Source organism: Orbicella franksi, chromosome 6, assembly GCF_964199315.1.
Source record: "Orbicella franksi chromosome 6, jaOrbFran1.1, whole genome shotgun sequence".
NCBI classification, from domain to species: Eukaryota; Metazoa; Cnidaria; class Anthozoa; order Scleractinia; family Merulinidae; genus Orbicella; species Orbicella franksi.
In genome coordinates, this window is record NC_138150.1 from 14694554 (window position 1) to 14717149 (window position 22596).

Sequence of the window (22596 nt, forward strand, 5' to 3'; positions counted from 1 at the left end):
CACCAACTGAGCTATGAAGCCACACACTGGGAGCGAGGTCAATTTATTGAGTTCATATTTCGAGTGCCGAAAGGCGCTTCAAACGTAACTAGGGGTCTCCTAGAAAATTTTGAAATTCGAGGTCTCGGAAACGCCATTTCCTGCAATTTGCGAGGGACATATCAATAAATAAATGCAAGGGAAAATAGTAGTTAGTTAGTTCTTTATTTTACCCATCTCTAGAATTTTCGGCGAGCCACAACAAAAAACAGGGAGTAAAACAACGGTATAAACTGAGGGTTTACAATGTTTACATGCGTGGAGGCCGTGGAGGGTAGAATTTAAAGCCGTTTATGGATTTTATGAAAAGGTACTGGAGAGACTTACACACACAGGCAACAATTCAAAAATTTAAAAATCGGCCCGATTTTATGGTAACTTTAAATAAAGCTTTCAGGGAATAAGAAAAATGTTTTTCCAGATTTCAACTGTACGCACGAGCGTACGTGCGTATATGGACGCTACGCCCCTGATTATACTACGAAAAAATCTTGGGCAACCAGCCATTGATCGACAGGTACATTTCTTGTTACTTCGAATTTAGCTGGCTAAAGGGGTCGTTACTTTCGGATGGTTAAAAAGCGTTTGTGCGGTACAGTAAAAAGCCGTGTGTAGGAACCTAGTGGATTAAGAACCTGCTGGCAGAAATTTCTTATTTTAATACTCAAAAATATAAGAACGTGTTAAGCCAAGTAAGATCAAGCAGGTTCTTACACGCGGGTTTTTGCCGTAATTCACAGTCGTTTCAGACAAAGCAACAAATGAAATTAGAAGTTGCGTTTATGCAAAGACCTCAAACATTGGTTCCGTTGGTACTGTAAGGCGAAAGTTTGTGGTCGCATTACATCGCAATGTAACTAATACTACTTGAAACGTTATGGCAAATATGACGTATTTACTGCAGTCGAGTGGTACTCTTTACAACTGAGGCCATTACTTTCGGGAGGACCGTTACTTTCAGGATTCAACAAGAAAGTAAAATACCATCGTTACTTTTGGAGAGCTGTTATTTTCGGTAGGAGACGGGGGGGGGGGGGGGGGTGGGGCGTTAATCTCGGAACTAAATAGACCAGGGGCCCGTTTCTCGAAGGTCCCGAAAAGTTTTCTCACCCGGAAAGCCGACTGTTTTAGTCAAATATTCTTAATATGAACAGAGTTCTCTTCATACAAGGAATTTCAGGCGTATACATGTCTGATTTTAGATATAGATTATCTAAAAATGGCTTTACGGGCCCCAAACGTTTTCTCACCCGGAAAGCCGTAGCATGATTACAGAGCTGTTTTAGTCACATATTCTTAATATGAACCGAGTTCTCTTCATACAAGGAGTTTCAGGCGTATACATCTCTCTGATTTTAGATACAGAAGTTTTCTCACCTGGAAATCCGTAGCATGATTACAGAGCTGTGTTGTTGACATTTTTAATATGACCAGAAGCTGCCTTCATACAAGGCGTTTCCTCACCGCTTTTACCTACAGGTTATCTAAACATGGCTTTGCGGGCCCGAAAAGTTTCCGGGGCTTTCGAGAAACGGGCCCCTGAACGATATTCTCTCTGACATACTGAAATCACACCCAGCGTCAGGATACAGGTGAACAAGAACATGTCACAAGGAAGATTTGTTCCAGTTTGGGACGATTTTTTAAAATTCCTTCTTAACGAATGCAGTGGTCACATTGTTCGCAAGAACGTTGCGCTGTCGTAATGAAGGGCAAAATTTTCGATACTACAATCACTTTGCTTCAAATACGGAGAATTTGAGCCGGTTACGCTTACAACAGTCATCCGAAATGACCAACACTTTATTTTTGGCTTGAAGTGTATTCGTCATGTTGGAGTCCACTGTATGCTGTTATTATTCAAAATGTCCGTTGTAAACTTGACAGCTCTGGGTTGACAATTTCCTCTTCACGCCATGATCACAGATTGCTAGCGGTTCCAATTCTTCCCGCTAAATTATACCCTCCTCATAAGTTTCTCGCTTCGCACTTGACGATTCCAATGTCCTGGTAAAGACGGGACTTATTCCATCCAGAGCATCAATTTTCCTTGTCAAAGAAGCTCTTGCACTTTCACGCTCTTCCTAACAGCATTACTGTATCCTTCATTAAAGCGAAACCAAATAGCACTTGGCTTTGACTGAGCTGAATGGCCGCTTCTCTCGCCCTCTGGAACAAATTTAAGGCAAAAACAGGTTAACTGGTTTTCAGTTTACAAGCCAAATAGGTGGCTAGGTTTTGAAAGAAACGTAATTCGTATAGCAGAGAACACTTCGTCAAGTTTTTTCCAACTGTCCAAGATGAAAAGGAGAATTCTGATTGGTTTCCTAAGCGGGCCGAACTTGCAAAATAAGGACCCAACCAATATTTCTCCAATACTGACCTTGCACTAGATCAATAACTTATCACCAAGCATGATATCGCATTCAAGCCTGTCAATGATTTCAATATATTGCGACTCCCACCCCCCTAATTGGAATACATGCCCCTTCTGCGGTCCCTAATAATTCGCCGCTACCCATTTTTCTCCCAAAGTGGGGTAAGGCATTTTGATAGTCTTCTAAATTCCTAAATTCCACACATGGAAACTTATTTTTAAGAGGATGACACAAGAAAGGCTTACTTTACACCAACGTTACACCTTGAACAAATGTAGTAACTGCGTCACAAAAGTATGCAAAATCACGTGATTTCTGAGAAAAAAAGTGACATTTGGAGAGTTGTTTTGCGAAGAAACTTTTTTTTGTCAAGATTTTGACATGAAACACGAATGAGAAAGACTTACAACTTATTTGGCACTGAAATACGAAACTGTTATCAGAAAGTGATCTTCTTTGAAGTCTTTAAAGTGTTCTTGCCACAAGATCGGTCTTTCACCTGTTTTGAAGGTGGCTGCCTTTAGCTAGCGCTTCGTACAGGCCAAAAGTGCACAAAATGCTGCTGTGTAAAAAGCGTTGTCGGCCAAGAACCTCAGACACTATTTGTCCCTTTAAAAACGTTTCCGGACCTGTTTCTGGGCTCATCTACCAGGAAATTCCTATTTTCTCGCATTTTCTTGCACAACAACTTGAAAGAACTTTGTTTGGTTTGTCTTGTGGCCCTTCAGTGGTAGCATCACAACTTGAATCTTTGATTATAGGATTATAGTCCGGTTTAGATGGATTATTGCTCCTTCCTCATGCCATCTCGTCAAATTCATGAGAAATATCCACGAACACGTAACGATTTTCTTTGCACAACAACACTGGTCTAAACTACGATGTTGATGTAAACCATAACTATTTGTTTTCTCAGAAATAGTGCAATTTTCCGTACTTTTTTGATTCAGTCCGCAAGTTTAGATAACTGTAATGCACGTTTTCGTTGCGTAATCTTTGTGAAAATAACTTTCCATGCGTGGAATTTAATAAGGTTTAAGAAAATCAAAAAATTATTTGCATCGCTTTGCTTGTTTTAATTTTTTGTCGTAAAACGTCGATCCAAAACAGTTTTGCAAAACGTACTAACTAAATTGATAAGGACTGGAACTGTAAGCTTAGGATCCAGCCACATGCCCGGCACGCCTCCCAGACCCATCAAAGTAAGACGTTTAATTTAATTCTCGCACACGTGCATCTAACAAGACTATACTTTACAGTTGATTACCTGTAAGCTTTGGTTTAACCTTTATTGGGCGACCAAAGAAGTCCAAAGCAGGCTGTAAAGAAAGAAATACATTTAAAAATAGTTAGTTAACTAATTGGAATCACTGAAATTGAGAAAAAGCAAAAGTTAGTGCAATCAATCAATTAATAATCAGCTAATCAATTAAACTTAGTGCAATCAATCAATTAATATTAATAATATTTAACCAGTCAGTCAGTCAGTGGGTCAGCCAGTAAATCAATCAATCAATCAATCAATCAATCAATCAATCAATCAATCAATCAATCAATCAATCAATCACTCAATCAATCAGTCAGTCAATCAATCAATCCATTGTTCATTCATTCAGCCAATCCGTCAGCTAATCCTAAGTCCGTCCGTCCGATAGTCAGTCTGATTCAGTAGCAACAACAACAACAACAACAACAACAACATCCTCTTTATTACCCTTTTTCATTAATTAACACAGAAATATATAAAGTATTGCTAAGAATTAGGGTTCTTGCAACCCGAAATAACCACTAGGTTAAAAATACCGGGTTGCCAGTTTACAAATTGGTTAGTCAAGCTTTGGCCGGACACACACACGTACACACAGTCACACATACAAAATATAATATATACCATAAAGTAAAGAAGAAAAGAAGCTGAAATTACACGCGTAATATTACCTTAAATAAAAAAATATATTTGAACTGAACAATGAAGAATATCAGATAAATAATGGTAAGGCGTTACAAAAGCAGTGATATTATCTTTATGTGAAAAAAAAAAGAGAATTGACTAGTAGCTTTGGAGAAAGCTCTGTTTCAGTTTAACTTTGAATGATGAAATTGGCAAGTGCTTTATATCATAATCAATAGCATTCCATATCTTAGGGCCCTGAAATCGAATATTAAATTTACCATAATTCGTTCTTGCTTTGGGAAGATAGTAAGACTGTTTAGCAGAATGCCTGGTATTGTAACTGTAGACGGTATCTAACTTAATGAAGAAGGACTGGAAGACAGAGGGTAACAATTGATTATGAAATTTATACATGAAAGTGGCAATGACGAAGGTAACGAGATCAGAAAATTTACTGACCTCTAGAGACTTGAATAGCTGGCTAGAGTGATGATCAAGGCTAGAGAATGTCATCACCCGTACTGCTTTTTTTTTGTAAGATGAAAATTGGATTTACAGTAGACTTGTAAGTATTACCCCAGGCAATGAGTCCATAAATCAGAAAAGGATATACTAAGCCATAATATAAAGTTAATAAAATTTCTTGACTTACATAATGACGGATTTTGCTAAGAATTCCAGTACTTCTCCTGAACTTCTTAACGGTGCAATCAACATGTTTTTTCCAACTAAGATTAGAGTCTATTATAATGCCCAAGTATTTGATACAGTATTCTCTTTTTAATTGCTTATCATTAATTTTGAGACAAAAATTAAGGCTTTGTACATTCTTTTGTGGTGGATGGAATATTACGAAGTTTGACTTATCAATGTTAAGAGATAATCTATTGGCACAGAGCCAGGAGTGAACGTTACTTAGCTCATTGTTTATGGATTCTTCAAATGCAGAAATAATTTTATGTTCACAAAATAAGTTAGAATCATCTGCAAATAGATGAAAATCAAATAGGCTTGAGCTATTTTGAAAGTCATTTATATATATCAAAAAGAGCAATGGTCCAAGGATAGACCCTTGTGGAATTCCACATGTCACGTTACACTGTGTTGACGTGACTGAATTCACAGTGACAACTTGTCGCCGATTGCTTAGATATGAAATAAACCACTCCTTGGCTATACCCCGGATACCATAATGCTCCAATTTCTTTCTCAATATATTGTGGTTGACAGTATCAAAGGCTTTACTAAAATCTAACAAGATTACACAAGGGATGTTCCGATTTTCAATTGCCCTCTGTATTTTGTCGATTATACAGAGAATGGCATGATCTGTACTATGTCTGGTTCGAAAACCAAATAGCTTGTTGTAGAATATATTACTATTAACTAGATATTTAATTAATCTATTATACATAAGTCTTTCCAACAGCTTAGTAAAAACCGAAAGTAAAGAAATTGGGCGGTAGTTGGACAAGCAAGTTCGTGACCCCTTTTTATATACTGGAATAATGTTAGCTAGTTTGAAGTCAGTAGGGACAGTGCCATTGAGAATGAGGTGTTAAAACGAATCTCCAATGGTTTGGAAGTAGCAGATTTTAGAAGCTTGAGTATGTCAATGGGGATACTGAAAGGATCTACAGCCTTTCCACTTTTGAGACTAGATATTATGTTTTCAGTGATTGTGGTGGGAGAAATAAAAAAGCTGTTGCTTTGTGGTAAACGTAGATATTCCTCAGGTCTTTTGTTGACTCTAGGTATTTCATTCTCTAGCTTGTTGCCAACATTAGTAAAATAATTATTAAATGCATCAGAAACATGTTTGGGGTCAGAAAATTCTTTGTTCACCTTATTCACCTTTTTCTCTGACCACCGACCGACCACTCCGTTGGTCGGTCGGTGGTCGTAACATTTCTGCAAACGTTCATTTACCTTTGCCTCTCTTGGTTTCGCTTTACTCGTATCCAAAGACAACACAACCACAGGCTTCTTAGGCTTTGCTTCCTCTGGCTTCTTGGAACCGCTGGTAATAACGGGGGAACTGAGCCAAGTGAAGAAACAAAACAGAAACTCAACTCGTGACTACATGTTTAACATCAGAGCAAGCAAATGATTAACACTGTACAATACTCACTTAACGTCCATGTGAGCTGTCAAAGCTTTTTCTGCTCTTCTCATCTTTTCCAGCTCAATCTGCACCACAAAGATTACAAACCGTGACATTAGAAACAAAGATCAAGCTATGACTACTGAATAGTAATAAAAATTCGTTAAGAGGCAACGCTGACTGGAAATTCTTGAATTATCACAGAATATCGGTTCTTCCAAGAGAACTGTTGTTATGTGGCAGGTTTACAATTTTTTTTTCATTCTTTTAAAAGGATATCTGTCTTTATTAAATTCTCAACCTCGGATAATGCAATTTTAGCTTTCTGATTGGTTCACTGGATCTCGGTTACCAGCCATTATACCTGCGTTTGACCTTATATGGAAATGAAAGCGGCAAATGTCGCTCGGCATGAGCTTTTTCGCGTGAAGCAAAGTTTCGTCCACAAAAAAAAATGGATGAAAAAAAGCACATTCGGTGAGCTATCTACACAGCAAATACAGGAAATTATGGACAATGCCGACCCAGTATCAACAAAAAAGCCACAAAGCTCGAGATAAGATTATTTAACATTACGTATACGTTAAGTTTCCCTTAAAGTTGCAAAATTAAAATATGACCGGCGAGATTTTACGCATTCATGAAGATTATGTAACAAAAACAAATTTTACCTGAACAGAATGGCTTGCTACTCCTGGTGGCACCAAATTTTCGAAACCGATATAAGAAATGTCAAAAGAAGAACTGAATGTTCAGTTGAAGTGTTTTTACTCGTCTGCGAGGAAGAAAGATGACATGTATTGCAAAAGTTCATTGGTTAAATCCATTAAAGCCGCCAGTTGATCATTTCCTTCGCACGCCGCCGCACAACAAACCGTTTTCCATTATCTCTGACCAGGCAAATAAATTATTAGAGCATATGCATTTGTAAAAGGCCGCAGGAAAACAGGCATAATTGCCGGCGTAGTCCATAAGAAACCAGTTTCCAATGAGCAGATGAGGAAACTGTTCGACTAAGCAAGCTCGGATCGGCCGAGAGCAAGAACCCCGCACCGCTACAGAGGACGACCTAGTTTTATCTCAGTCTCTTTTTTGGGCGACGACGACGAGAGAATCAACGACAGCTAGCGCCAACAATTCTGTCCTTGCGAAAAACACCTCAAGGAGTTGAGTGTTTTGAGCTGAACCGAAGTAAGCCCGGTTCTTTACCAGCCACGAAAAACCACCAGGGTGGCCTCGGAGATTCTTGAGATGAATCTGACGCTAAGATAGTTTCTGTCCTTGACTCTAAAACTGACCAACAATGAGCTCCACACATACAGCTCGAAATGCCAAGGCTTTCAAATCCTGAGAGAGATCTTGTCGAGGATAATTTTGGCACAACGTCTGTGTCACATGGCGATCAAAGTTTTCCGCAGCATTATTACAATGGCAATGTGCAAGTGCACAATTATTTGGCTCTTCTCCATGACTCGAACTTGAACGCTTTTCAAACTTTCTGGCCAAGGTTATATCTCCTTCATTTGATAGACGTTTCTTGAATTCTACTTGATTGCAATTTCATTCAGCAAATTCGTTTGCTTCGCTCTCAAATTTTTCATTCAACTAATTTTACAAACGGCGCGCATGTCATGTGATTTCCCACTTGTTGTTTTTGTCACATCGACTTCCGGTCGTTTTGTAAAATTAAAACCCAATAAAAATTAAGCTATATTTCCAAGAATACAAACGCACCGAATTTAATAAAACAATTATTCCATTCGCGCTTGTTGGATATGAGATTGGTTATAGCCAACTCGGCCCTACGGGCCTCGTTGGCTATTTACCATCTCATATCCAACGCGCGCTCATGGAATAATTGTTAAGTATTTGGAATTGAGTCAATTGGCTTATCACTGCATAGAGTCATTATAGCGGAGCTCCGGCGGCCCGAAGGGCCGCCAAGCGGAGCCCCATACTCATATAGGAGAGAAAAGGAAACCCATGAGTTGATTTTCTCATGGTCATCATGGCTAGCGGTATTGCTCGTGGGCGCGTACGCACGACGGCGACGACGACGACGACGACGACGACGGAGTCGCGCAACATGGCCGCCATACTCCAAATAATAGGTTGACAGAGACATGCAGTCTTGGTTTACCGTGTACTTCTTTGATATTGGACATCCATGTTATGATCAATTGACACCTGTCAAAACAAGGTATCCGCTGACCAGTATCACGTGACCATATCGCGGGCTCATCTCAGGTTAACTTGTTGAAAACAGGGCAGGATTGTTCGGAAGCCGGTTAACGCTAACCAAGGATTAAAAGTTAACCGAATTATAACTTTTTTTTCTATACAAATGTTTTTTGGCTGCTTTGTTTTGTGTATACAGTGATTATTAAAGCTCAAAACAGAAGGCCAAACAATATACAGAGAACCGCGCCGCAAAGCTACAAAACTGAAATCAAAATTCTACCTTTCTTCTGGGTTATTTGACTCTGAACAACGCGGCCCAGGAGCTACGCTTTTAGGCTGGCCTAAATCTATATATTAAGTTGATTATTAACCCTTTATGGCTGGTTAGCATGTTCGAGTCAAGGCCAGGATAACTGCATAGTGACGTCTGACAACAAATATGGAAACAAGTAGTGCAGCATTAGAGCCAAAGCACTAGTTATTACCTCTCTTGCTATCAGTTGCTTGTTAGCATAAGTCAACTGTCTGTGCTGAGGCAAACCTGAGAATTTCACAGCTTCTTCAACATTCCTGTGGTAAAAGAAGTAACGTGGAATTTTAACAAATTTGAACGAAGGCCTGATCGTGTTTTTCAAGTACCTGCGGGTGTTCGATACTCACGGATCCAATACATAAGTGTATTGTCCTTCAAAGTTCCTTTCTTGATGGTAAGTTAGATTGTAGCCAATCATGGTATCGATCAGCTCTGCAAGTTGCTGCTTTTCCCGAGCTGAAAACAACTGAGTGTTAACCTGCAAAATGATATCACAAATGAAAATTGCACAGTTTCTTAACGCTTCTCATAAATTCTACTTACGAAATGCACATGATTTGGGAAGGAAGACCGACATCATGCAGGTGCTAGGTTTAATGCAAGGGATACAATAACATGCCTATCAGTTATCACAAAACCCGGAAAAGTCAATGAAATCAAATGGACGAGGAGGGATCACTTTGATCGTCTTCGAAAAAGACAGAACTACTACTGAAACTAAGATTTCTTTGACTTACACAGGTCCAATTGAAATTTGCAGAAACACTGTTTTAATGGTATTTACTGCCACAGAAATTCTATTATTCAATTAGACTATGAACTAGAGATTTTGATGAGGTGATAGTTGATGAGGCCAACTTGTTTTAGCACAATTATAACTGACGATTTTCAATTCTTTCTAGAGGTAGTATTAAACTTTTAAACTTCTAGTTTACAAAAGACGGCGCGGACTGAATTGACGTTTATAATTTGCAGTTGTGTTTGCGCGCACCATTTTTTTCCCAACAGTTTCGAGATTTTAATGTCAACAACTTGCGAATGTCCTTCTTTAGTCTTTTCGGGAATTTAATTCCGAAACTTCCGAAAAACGAGAAAACGTTGCCATTTCGTGGACGACTTCAGTAACCATTAATTGACAATTACATTATGAGCTCGAGATTTCTAATGACAACAGCGAAGAAAACTAACCAATCACTTGTAGGATTCAGAGAATAACAAGTAAACATACTTACCGGTCTCAGTGTTGGTGTGATCACCTCTAATATGAACGGCAGCAGCTCAAGGCAGGCCGTGCGAACACTTATATTCTGCCGGATGTGAGGGGATGATTCATTCTTGATTGTGTTTACAAGGTTCTTGGTTTTCGTTTCTTTAAGATGACTCTGCAAATTTATAGTACACAATATCAGTTTACTGAATTTCTGGTTACTTACATTTACAAAGTGACGAAAGAGCATTTACAAAGTGACGACCTGCTCGACACCTTCTGACATGCTGTTAAGTAGACCTAGAGACAGACAGTGCATGCAGGGCATGACATAAACTTGATTTGTACAGGTTATGGTTGAATCATTTCCATTATACAGTAGAAAATTCGAAATTTTAATCAAGCAGTCTCTGAAACGGAACAATTCGGCCATTTTGGCTGTAACGAGGACAGAGGTTAATACTCACTCGTCCGCTCGCTCGCTCGCTCGCTCGCTCACTCACTCACTCACTCACCCACCCACCCACCCAGGCAGGTCTCAAAGTTGCTGTGTTTCTGAAGGTCACTTGCGCATATGGTTTACTTTGAAAACTTAGTTTCTATCCCTGCTGTAAGAGATAAGTCCACTGAAGAGAGGTGCCTGCTTTGCTGAGTTTTCTGTCCGGGCGAGGTGTTTGCTGGCCCAACTAATGTAATTTTACATGTAACTGTTATATTATATCTCAATACAGATCGTAATTACATTAGAATGTATCTAAACATCTGTTTTATGTACCTCATATTGACTGCTGGGGTACCTTAGCTTCGAGTGTGCCTGACTGGCATAAAACAAGTGAAAGGCCACTGAAAGGAAAGGACTGTAGCCCTGAAGGATGTAACTCTGACGCTGTAACACTGCTTGTTCTACAAAGTCAGAGAATTCCAACCACTCTGTTCCAGAGACCACCTGATGTCAGTCAACAAAATGGCTTATTAGTAAACTTACAGTAACAAGACTAACAACACAATCCATTTCCTTTTCTTGATGTTGTAAAGTTTCACTTTTGTAAGCACTGGTAAGACCTAATCACCAGACATTCTCAATTGCCTCGTATATTAACTTATTTTGTGCGGGTGTAAGGGTGTCTGTTTCTGAGGGTTCATTTAGACTATGCAACTTTTTTCATGTAAACATTTGTACATGGCACATTGCTTGCACTGCGTCAAAATTGCATACCACTTTCATCATAAAATAATACCGAAATTATGTCGTGATCGTTTGGGGGTCTTCAAATTGTAAGGAAGTTGCAGGCTGGATATACATAAAACAGTTCATGTTGTATGGTTGTAATGTTAAATGCGACAAAGTTGTACTGTCTAAAACTGCCCTTAAATCGGTCCACTTATAGTGACTGAATCAACCAGGCATGAATTTTATACCAGATACAAGAATGCAGATGATGGTGGTGGTGTGAATGTTTATGAATCTCCTTTGTTAACTATTTGCCATACCACTTCGAAGCTGGGATCTTTAAACTTCACTTGCAAATAGTTCTCAAATAAACCTGTAAAAACAAAAGAAATGGAGCAGTGTCATTTTTACACCTACACTGGGTTCTATTCACATTAATTATTAATTAATTATTAAATTAATTATTATTAATTATAAATTCATTAATCAAAAGTGAGAATAAATGAGTTCACACCTACCTTGTGCCACTTTCTCATACTGTCCACTTGACATAGCAGAATGTAGAACTGTATGGAAACGGCTCGATAGGGATGTCATTCCTCGCTGTTCATTAGCATTACTGACATTTCCTTCTAGAGCTCCCATTGAAAGCAGTTCCCTGTTATTGGCTAGACTATTTTGATTTTCATTGTTTGCAATGGCAGCAAAGCGACGACGTTTTGGTTTGGGTAGCTGGAAGATCTCTTGCCATATGGAAAACAAACTGCGGTGGGAGTCCTTCTGACCAATGTCCATTGACTGCACATGCTCAAGCCACACCCTTCCATGTCTTTTGTGTATAAACTGAAAAGATTGAAAATTGTATAAGTGAAGTTGCAAAAATTAAGTTCAAATTTAGTGGGTGTGGATCTAGGACAAATGGTGACAGATTTCCCACGCAACAAGCACCAAAGGCACAAGCTTCCAGATAGGTCCAGAAGTATGTTCCCCAGGAAATTTCTGGATTTTAACCCACTTAAGTCCCCTTTCTGAGCTTCTCTGTCAATCTGGAAAATCTCACCAATGTCTGTAACATGATGGAAACAGGTATGGTTCAGCACCTGTTACGGTATTGAAATCTTGATTATCTTGGAAAATTGAGTGGCTACCCCCAGTTTTCTTTGTGGATTCCCATAGCCCTTGCTAAGATGTAACATATCAAACACGAAAGACAGTGTTTGACCACATTTCCAAACGCCGAGAAGAGAGTTGAAAATACGACGCGTAGCGGAGTATTTTTGACGAAATTTGAGGTGTTTGGAAATGTGGTCAAACACTGTCTTGAGTGTTTGATATATCTTCTCAATTGAAACTAAAACCAAGGAGAAAACAGAGAATTAAAATCGTAAAAATCTATGCTAATTAAAATCAGATATCCAAACAAACCTACGGTCATGATTTCCGTTGTTTACACTTGATGAATTATTAATGAGTTTGAGAACTACTTTTTCCACGTGGTCCAAAATATCTGGGGAAAAGATCTTTGTATTTGGTAGGCACCGTCCATAATAATTAACTCTTACCTGAAGGGTGTTCAAGCAAGACCTAATATCATTGTCAGTTTTCTCACATAACGACGTCAAAGTCGTCATATCTGTATTGACTGACTCTTGTCTGGATATCTAAATAAACAGGAGGAAAAGTGAGAAGATTCATCAAGATATAATGTACCCAGGAGAGATCATGTTAACTTATAATGCAAGTGATGACAACAAGGAAAATTACCTTGATTCAAAATTGAGATATTAAGAACATGTATGGATAAGTTTGAAACTGATAAAGGGTTTCAGTAAAACATAGACAGGGACTTTCAAGTTGATATAAGAATACTGCGCATCTGATAGTAAAAGTACTACCACTGATAAAAGATAAAATTACCTCCAATAGACGAGTAGCCAGACGACTAGGAATAGTTGATGGAAATGCCACTAAAAATGCGACTTGACGCAACTGACGCAAAGCAGGTGCATACCTAGAAAAAGAAACAAGATAACTGTGGAAATAACTCAATGTAACAGAGTTTACCATTTAGACACTCTACCAAAATAACCCAATGATCCAATCATCAACTACTGACTTAGTCAGGAATTTTATTTTAGGTGTAGATTCATCTGATAACAACTTACTGATCATTACAAATACAGATGATAGGTCGTGACAGTGGCCCTGCTTTCTTCTTCTTTCTTCCTTTCTTTCCAGGAGCATTATCTGTAAAGAAGGGCATCTCTCAGATTGTTCTCACTATAACCACTGTAAGTATTTACTTATTGTTGCCAAAATTGACTCTACTAACTATGGTGTGAACTGGTTTTATTCACATACCAGGAGATTCCACAGTGATGAAACCATTTATGCTAAGAACATATCAGATAGCATTACAGGCCCTCAATAAGAACAGAAGGGCTACAGCTAGTAATGCATTACAGACCCACTACATGCCCATCACGCTGACAATAATACATTCCACCTGCAAGTTTGACATCAAATGAAAGGCAAAAAGGTTAAGTCTTCAAGGAGGGCATTCATCAGTACAGAGCAACCTTTAGAAGTGTCTCTTTGTTAAAAAAAATAAAGTTTACCGTGTAACTGCATTTCATGTACAGAGAGTGAATTCTTAAAAAACACCAAATTTAATTTCAGTCAAGAATGCACTGTAAGTTATAGTCACTGATACCTGAATCCCTTTGCTTGATAACTGATAACAGGACATTTATTGCTGGCTGTTGTAACATGGAATAAGAAGGATATCAATCACAACAGGGCAAATATCTAATTATCACATTCTAACCAGTATAACCTCTCAGTTTGGTGTCATAGTCGAGTCGTAGATCTAACACAAGCGTCATTGCAAAGGCCATTGAATCATTGAACAGATTTATTTTAGTTTCTAAAGAAACTGTTGGGCTGTGTCAGCAGACAAGTGAAACTACCCAGTAGCTATTTATCAATTTGAAGTTGATAAGGGTATATTAGCTGCTGTAGTGAGTTTGTGAAGCCCATAATTCGAGCATTAAGCCTTTGTCAGAGCTGTAATTGATGACAGGCTAATAGACTCTTAAAAAACGGCTACTAATTTTAAATTTGTTTTGTATACATTTCAATTAGCCTCACTGACCTTGTTTAGGAGTAAAAATTATGTTGAATTATCAACTCAAAGACCAGGTTAGTAAGGCTAATTTTAACACTTACAAAAGAATTTATAATTGGCAGTCATTTATGAAAAGGGTCTGTGCTTGGAATGTTAACTTCACAAACTTGCTACAGCAGTTAATTTATCAACATAAAGTTGATAAACACCTTGCAGCAAATGAAAAACAACTAATCTGCCACATACAGAACATATCATATTTAGGAGTTCAATGAATCAAAAAATCTTTTTTTGAGTTCTGGAGAGTTAGCAAAAGTTTTGAAGAAAAAAATGACCTGTCAAGAGTACAAGTAAAAGTTTCAAAATTGAAAAAATACTTTATACATTTTTCCACCTATAGCAACATAAACTCTGTAAAACTCTTTTTTAAATGATCAATATTATTTTATGTGATCAGGCTAAATATTGGCTTGAAACATTATTTTACTTACTGCTGGTGCTCCATCTATTTCATCAATAATTAAGCAGTTTGGTTTTTCACTGTGTCCAAGCACTGACTTCATTTGCGTTGATGCTTCAAGAGTGTTTTTGAAAACTTCCTGGGAGCGATCATCACTTACACACAAACATTAAAGTTATAATAATATTATCATGTAAAGATGCACACAGAAGCAGGCTACCATCCTTACAATACACTCCAGACAGGAAAACATATCATCAGGATTTAGCTCTTTAACAGTATTTTATATCATTATTATATCATTAAATAAAAAAAAATGTTCTCCATTCATCATATGCTAACTAAAAATTAAAAATATGTATAGATATATCGGTATAATTTACAAGTAAAAACTATGTGGAAAACACGAGTATGTAAAAAATTAATTAATTATGTAGATTCAAAACAATCTAATCTGAATTCGGCCTAAGTTTTGAAAAATGTATATAAGTTTTCCTCGCAAATGTTTCAGCATTAGACTCAAGCTTGATGTTATCTGGTTATCTTTATAACAAAACGTATGAAAAATAAAACAATTTTCTTTACAAAGTGGTCGTCTACAGGATGCCTGGACACCCATCTGGCTAAAAGCCTACATCACAACACAATTTAACAAATTGTTGGTTAGGATCTAAACTTTGTTAACACTTCAATTCTCACCTTGCATTCATCTCTACCACATTATATCCCGCATGTCGAGCAATGACATGAGAAAGGGTTGTTTTACCAAGCCCTGGAGGCCCACAGAGAAGTGCCACCTGCAAAAGCAGGCATTCAGTCAAGTATAGCTTAAAGCTAGAATCTTATCTTGCGCATGAAGTGTTAAACTGGTACCACACATTGTGCCTCAGTGACAAAAATCACAAAGAGTAGCGTGCACTGCAAACATAACTGTTATGTCCAATACTCTGGGGCTAGCGGCGTTTGCTGTCAGGTTAGAGGATTCTATCCTTTGGGCAAGTGAAGTTATGTTGGGAAACTTTTTGAGGAAATTCAAATTACAGAAGTTCTGTAAGAGAAGAAATTGCTGTTACTTATTAATTTAATTTTAAATTTCATAATTATGACAGTAAGAAATTATTGGGGGCTAGTAAGAATGACTTTTGGGCTACTACATAGTACATCAAGTTACAGCTTGTTTCTTTGCACCAAGAAAGAGTAACCACAAAATAATCACCCCACATTTTATATAACATGTTTAAAGTGATTTAATATTAAATTTTAGTTTACTTCCCTTCCTGTCACTTTCTGTGAAAATACAAAGAAAATTTATGTACACAGCCCCATTGTATATTTTGTTGACTGGCAGGGAAAGTCTAAGAAAAGGGACCTCAACATTTAACAAACACAACTATATATTTTCACCTCTGCCATGCTTTCACACTTCTTCATATTGCTATGCTTGCGTGCTGAACACCACTCACTACTTCACACTCATTGCTTAACACGTTAGCAATAAGCAATAATAATTTATTAGACAGTATTCATCTGGAAAATTAATTTTACAAACCTTACGAACAGGACGACCAGATACATCAACTTCCTGGGAAATAGAAAAAGGTTCTTGAGCAAGGCTACATTGACTAGACAAACCAAACATTGTCTGTGATAATGCTTTCAAGAGGTTTCTATAAGGGTTTGACTGTGTACCACAAAAGCTTATATGGCAACGTTTCACTGGGGTCTATATGTATGAATTTACCTTTGTTTATGCAGACCTGAGTGTGATTTAAAGTCTGTATTTTGTCACTCCCTGTTCATCTCAGACTATAAATAAATGTTAACCCTTAATCCTCAAAGCTCTCTTTTTCCCAAGACAATGGGTGCCAAGGAACACATGCCAAAACAATGATTGGAAAACAGATTAGAAGAGCACATCCCCACTTGGACTTACAGGATGTAAGCAACACCTACATTGTAGAGTTGTCAAAAGTAGCCAGCTACTACAGCTGCAGCAAAATTGCCATCTACTTTATAATCTCGATTGGCCACTCTGCTGGGTAATTGAAAGAGATGGCAAAATCAACTACCTAGTCCAAAAAACTTTGTGACAATTCTGAGGATCCCAGTGGGGTCAAGAACTGACCTAATCCAGTTGATAACAGTTTACTGTCCACCTCAAGCTTACACATGTTGTCCTTTTCACAAATACAACTCCTTGTGAAAGAGTAATAATCTGATACTAACATTCCAGTCAGCCTCATCTTGAACTCCTGTGGTTTGCTGTTTCTTGAAGTTTAACTTTTGTTTTTTCATCTGTTCAGGTTTTGGCTTTGATTTCTTGTCTTGTCCTTTCCCAAAGACAGTTTTGTCCCAGAGCTTCAACCACTTCAAAAGGGTCCTGTTGATGGCCTAGAAACAAATAAGAACTTTTGATTTTTCAAATACATAACAGTACCTTCAGTTAACCAGACATTTAATTTAAACCTCCTTTGATATTATATAGACAACACGAGCACAGGATTTGCCTGTAATAAGAAAAGGTACGTGTAATGATCAAGCCTGATGGCCCATCAGGCTGGTGCTTATTTCTGGTTTTAGTGTTACACGTGACCAAGGGTACAGTATTTCTACTCCCCTCTTGATGGGATGATAATCCATCACAGGGTTATCCCAAGCATTTAATATGCCAGTATCCATTTGTATACCTGGTTGGAGAGAGGTACTATGAGAGTAAAGTTTCTAGTTGCCCCAAAACTAACTATTAGCCAAGGACATTGTTAGTACCTCCTATGTCAGTATTAACACATTGCCCTGAAGGGCTTGATCATTGTCTTTGTTGTCATTATTGTCCACTAAGATAACGCATAACAACCAATATACAGTCATGTACATGTACACTGTAACACGTCAGCCAAAAACAAATAAAACATTCCTACTCACATCATCACTGAGCAGTTCTGTAAAATGTCTTGGAGAATACTTTTCAACCCACAGGGCATGTTGTGGAAGGGTGTGGTCATCTTCATTTATGTCAGCTTCTTTCTGTGCAGGTTCCTCCATATTTGAGTCTTCACCAAGCATTCTAAGGTACATGTATGAATCGTGTCAAAATATATCTCAACAGCATTACAGAGGGTACAAGATCTGTTCTTGGTAAAAGTGATCTACTCAACCAGAGTTTGTTCTGGTTTCCATAGCATGATGCAACTAGAAAAATTGCTATCCTCCCCCCCCCCCCCCCCCCGCCCCACCCTGTATGAAATGCAAACTAATCTACAGAGTTCCAGATAAGTTTCAAGGTGGGATGTCTACAAGGAATTCCAAGGGGTCAATTTCCACTGCTCCCACCAAAATTAATCATAATAAATTTTCCATTACTTTGTCACATCATGTAGCTGAACTTGACAGGTTATTGACCTGAGGCCCCTCACTTATCAGTAACACTGAATCCAACCCAGCTTAATTCTACCCTCCCTCCCTTACCTCCACCATATTTTTAGGTTCCCAAGTACTCATTTATACTTCTAGCAGTAGGTAGACAGAAACAATGTGAGAGTAAAGTATCTAGCTTTAAGAACACAACACAATGACCCTCAAAAGTACAAGAACCCAGTCTGCAAATCTGGAGTCCAGTATCCTAGCCATTCAGGCATCATGGGTATGAAGGGTTACATGTAGGTAGCTTTTTTATGCGTTATTTGGATGCCTGTGATTCTATTGTACAACACCATACATGTAGGAATATAAATATGCACACTAAGCACTATGTAGCTTTAGCCTTTGCATACATATACATATGATACCATGAACAAGTAATGCATGTCAAAGAGTGTGTACCTGTAGGCTTTGCATGCATTACATTCCTGCAAGTAATGCAATTTATTCAATTATGTAAAATATTTCTTATCATTTTTGCATCAATTTATCTCCTGTAATTTATTCATTTCATTTTATTATCGTTACCTGTGCAAGGATGCTGTCAGCCTTTCTGATTCTTCAATTGTCCTTCTTCGTCTCTGACAAAACCAATGACATTCAGCAAGTGAAAGTTAGAGCATTCAAACATTTTCACTCAACACATATGAACATATACAGTAAACACCCGCATATACGAACACACAATTTCAGAGGTCAGACTGATTGTGTTCTTATTTATCGGATGCTTAGTGAAAAATCAGCTCAGGATGTTCTTAAATGTTCTTAAATTTTTTAAATTCAGTGCTGTACAGCATAAAAAATGTTGCTAGAAATTTTAATCATGTTTTTGGACAATTACATAAATTGATGGAACAATAATTAAAAACCTAATGTTCAAATAGGTCTACTGTAATCAGTAATGTAACAAAACAGTAACAAGAAGGGTGTATGTATAGTTCTGTGGCAGATCCATATGCTGCCCCACCCTTGAAATGCCTAAAGTAGAGGTCCACTGTACATCTGCAAATCTGACACCCTTCCCATTTTATAAGAACATTATTTTTTTTTCCAGGCTGATATTGTTCTTATAAAAGTGGTGCTTTATTTGCCAAATTTCAGCCTGATGTTCTTAATCCATGTGTTCTTATATGTGGGTGTTTACTGTAGTTGAACCTCTTAAAGATGGACACCAAAGAGGTAGATCTGAGTGTCCTTACTATGGAGGTGGCCGTATTGTGGAGGGACAGATTACATGCATATCAATCCTGGTTTCTCTGAGCCGAAGTGGTGTCCATGTTATGGAATTGTCTGAAAGGAGAGGTTCGACTGAATTGTATAACACATATATTTCAGTGTAAAGTATTGCTCAGCTGTCTATCAAAATGGAAAGGAAAAGTAAAAAAATAATGTTCAGCAATACAGTAAACACCCGCGTATAAGAACCTAGTGATTTAAGAACCTACAGGCTGAAATTGGGCATTTTAATACCCAAATATATAAGAACCTATTTAGGCTGGCAAAGAACAATAGGTTCTTATACAAAAAAACACTCTTATTTTGTAGCCAAAATACTGGATTTTAATTGATAGAAATTGTGAAATTTCTGAGAAACACCATGAAAATTATTTGTTTAATTGAAAATCTTTTAAATACAGAGTATAGAATACTGTATAAAATTATACTGGTGTAGCCTTGGGACTTGAATCTGTAGAGTGCCCTGACTTTTGCTCATGTGAAATACACATTACTGCTTGTCTTTTTCATTCCAACTGTAACAGTGATACCCAAAGAAAATGTTTGTTCTTTCTGTGTACAGTACAATGCATCTTTATTTCAATACGCAAGAAAATTAATATTTTGTTTCACATTGTATTTGATTATTTTCAAATTGGTTCAATTTTAATTCCCTAAATTGGGTTTTTATTTATTTTTGCTGTTTTTATTTATATATTTATATTGCTGTTAACAATTTACATTATTATCAAATACAACTGTAAATATGGTAGCCTATGATACTGAATTTATTATTGTTTAAAAAATAAGGCTTGGCATTTTTGCGGTTTAAAATACAAATGTTCAACCATTATGACATACTAGTACTACAGTAGCTCTCTGAATGGTATCACTATGACAACTCCTACAAATAAGAACCTACTAAGAACCTAATCAGCCTGAGTTCGGAAAAACTACCCCAAAATATAAGAACCCATTCAGCCTGAACCCAAAAATTCTAGGTTCTTATACGCGGGTGTTTACTGTACTACACTCTAAAACTAAACTTTTAACATGTTTTGTATCGTGAGAGCTCAAAAGAATGGTAGGGCAGGGCTGGGCTGGGCTCGACACTAACGGTAGCCAACTAGCCACAGACTGGTAGAAATTTAGTTTTGGCTAGTAGGTTTTCGATTTCCACTAGCCACTTTTGCTAGTAAACAAAATGAAATTGGCTGAACTAGTTTCTGCCTTCCTCGAGGAAGTCAAACACTAACACTGGCTTTACTCGGAAACAAGGTCAGAATTTCATTGTGGATGTATCATGTTTACTTTTCGCTGTGTGGTACTTGAAAGGGTATAAAAACTGAACATGTTATTATACTGAAAGAAATATTCGACAAAGACTGCATTTTCTGAAAGCACACACCGATGTTCTTTTTTTGTTAAAAAATTAGCAGAACAAAACATGAGCATCCTGATAAAATCATGCGCAAAATCGTGCGAAACTATAAAGGGATAACATTTCATTTAGCATAACAACACATTGGTGATTTGTCATTGTGTCCATACTGACAAAACGTCCATGTACCACTGCAGAAATAATTACACGAGAAAGATTTATTTCCTTCAACATCTACTAGCAGTCTAGTTTCGCTAATGCTGCTTTTGAAACAGTTTGAATTCTACAGCTCCTGTCTGTCAAAAGACTGAAGAGGTCTGAACAGTTTTTACGATGACGTCTCGGGGTCTCGATATTTTTCCAAGGAAGTCGCAAAGAAAACAGAGTCCTGAAAGTCTTTTCAGTAAAATCACTGGATTTTTCTTTGTGATCTGTTGGCCTGAGAGATTTGATGTGAGGAAAACACAAGGCAATTAAACAAAATTAAAACTGGTGTAATTTCGGTGATAAATTGGTTTGCCCGAGTGTTTAACGTTACCAGTCAAGCGCGAGTGTAGGTCTAGTAAGTGCTACAGACGTCACAGTTTGAATGCATAAGTTTAATCATACTGGGCGTAAACACGAGAGAAACAAAAGTGATCATGGGTGTGTGATGTGTGTGTGATTCAACTGAAAAATAAACGAGACAAAATATTTAAGTACATAATATAACGACACAAAAAAACTGACAACAGAGCAAAATAAACTTACAAAACTGTGGCAACTCGAATTCTAGAATTTGTACTTCAGGGCTCACACAACAGTGAAGCAGCTAAGGAAAAAATACAGTAAAAACCAGCAGACCGAACTTTCAGCGCTAACAAGCACTGGCCAAAATGAAAAACACAAAACTACGCATAATGAAGAACGCTTAAGTATTACAGAGTGGGTTGCATAATTCCCAGGGGTCATGGAAAAATGTACACCCAAAAGCAAAGAAAGTTCTAGTCGCTACAGTGAGTAAGGTGTGCCGACTATATGTCAACTGGTCAAGAGGTTTCAGATGCAAAATTGCATTATTTTGTATTTCTTAAAATTCCATAATGGATATAAGAGGTTTTTTACCAGCAGTAAAAAAGAAAAAGCCAGCAAATGAGAATTCAGGAAGAAGGTGTAAGTCTAAAACATCCACTGCCAAAATACTGAGGCGCTCTTTTTCATTTTTCACGTTGTTTTATAAATATAACACATCTTGTTGTTTTATTATTGGAACTGGTTTAAGTACAGTGTAATTACCAACAATATGTACTAAAGAGAGTTGCTTGCATTGTGCTTTAAAGTCTTGCTAGTAATTCTGCTGCTTTTGGAGCTACAGCTGAAGCCAACATCAATGCTTGGCTAGTAAAATTAATTTTTGGCTAGTAACATCTAAGTTGTCACTAGCCACTAGGTTAGTAAGTTGAAAAGTTAGTGTCGAGCCCTGTAGGGAATAAATTTTTTTTTAACTTAAGCCCTAAGACAGTCCCTTCTATCTGCTGTCTATATTGTACAAAGTACTGTAAAGTGCATAGTTCTTAAGGACGCTGACATGAGTTAGCACACTCAATTGTAATACACAGTCCATGTATACCTCCTCCTCCACACTCTCGTGAAGGTCCGAAAAGGGCATTGACAACAACTGAAGTGAATTGCCAGTCCCTCTTCTGAGTAGTTTCTTTCTCAATCCCTGA

The 22596-nt window shown here is 37.7% G+C and overlaps 2 protein-coding genes across 4 annotated transcripts in view; both read right to left on the reverse strand.

Moving 5' to 3' along the window:
• Window positions 1-22596, reverse strand: part of LOC145491439 (uncharacterized) — a 172901-nt gene that overhangs the window by 19522 nt on the left and 130783 nt on the right. The gene's annotated exons all lie outside the window — the stretch shown is intronic.
• Window positions 1085-22596, reverse strand: part of LOC145490839 (chromosome transmission fidelity protein 18 homolog) — a 29002-nt gene continuing 7490 nt past the window's right edge. Inside the window, exons 4-24 of one of the 3 annotated variants that reach the window (XM_081469940.1) lie at window positions 22497-22592; window positions 18820-18872; window positions 17797-17938; window positions 17101-17265; window positions 16424-16456; window positions 15574-15671; window positions 14906-15029; window positions 14001-14046; window positions 13453-13534; window positions 13205-13298; window positions 12850-12948; window positions 11806-12130; window positions 11608-11660; window positions 10892-11062; window positions 10142-10291; window positions 9257-9387; window positions 9082-9166; window positions 6443-6501; window positions 6241-6349; window positions 3685-3736; window positions 1085-2208 (exon numbers count right to left, since the gene is read on the reverse strand). In XM_081469940.1, the coding sequence (XP_081326066.1) occupies window positions 2093-2208; window positions 3685-3736; window positions 6241-6349; window positions 6443-6501; window positions 9082-9166; window positions 9257-9387; window positions 10142-10291; window positions 10892-11062; window positions 11608-11660; window positions 11806-12130; window positions 12850-12948; window positions 13205-13298; window positions 13453-13534; window positions 14001-14046; window positions 14906-15029; window positions 15574-15671; window positions 16424-16456; window positions 17101-17265; window positions 17797-17938; window positions 18820-18872; window positions 22497-22592 (2283 nt within the window). In that variant the 3' untranslated portion in view covers window positions 1085-2092. Of the gene's footprint in view, window positions 2209-3684; window positions 3737-5775; window positions 6350-6442; window positions 6502-9081; window positions 9167-9256; window positions 9388-10141; window positions 10292-10891; window positions 11063-11607; window positions 11661-11805; window positions 12131-12849; window positions 12949-13204; window positions 13299-13452; window positions 13535-14000; window positions 14047-14905; window positions 15030-15573; window positions 15672-16423; window positions 16457-17100; window positions 17266-17796; window positions 17939-18819; window positions 21557-21637; window positions 22111-22496; window positions 22593-22596 lie in introns of those variants that run through there. The other 2 variants (XM_081469939.1, XM_081469941.1) reach the window with 2 other exon arrangements.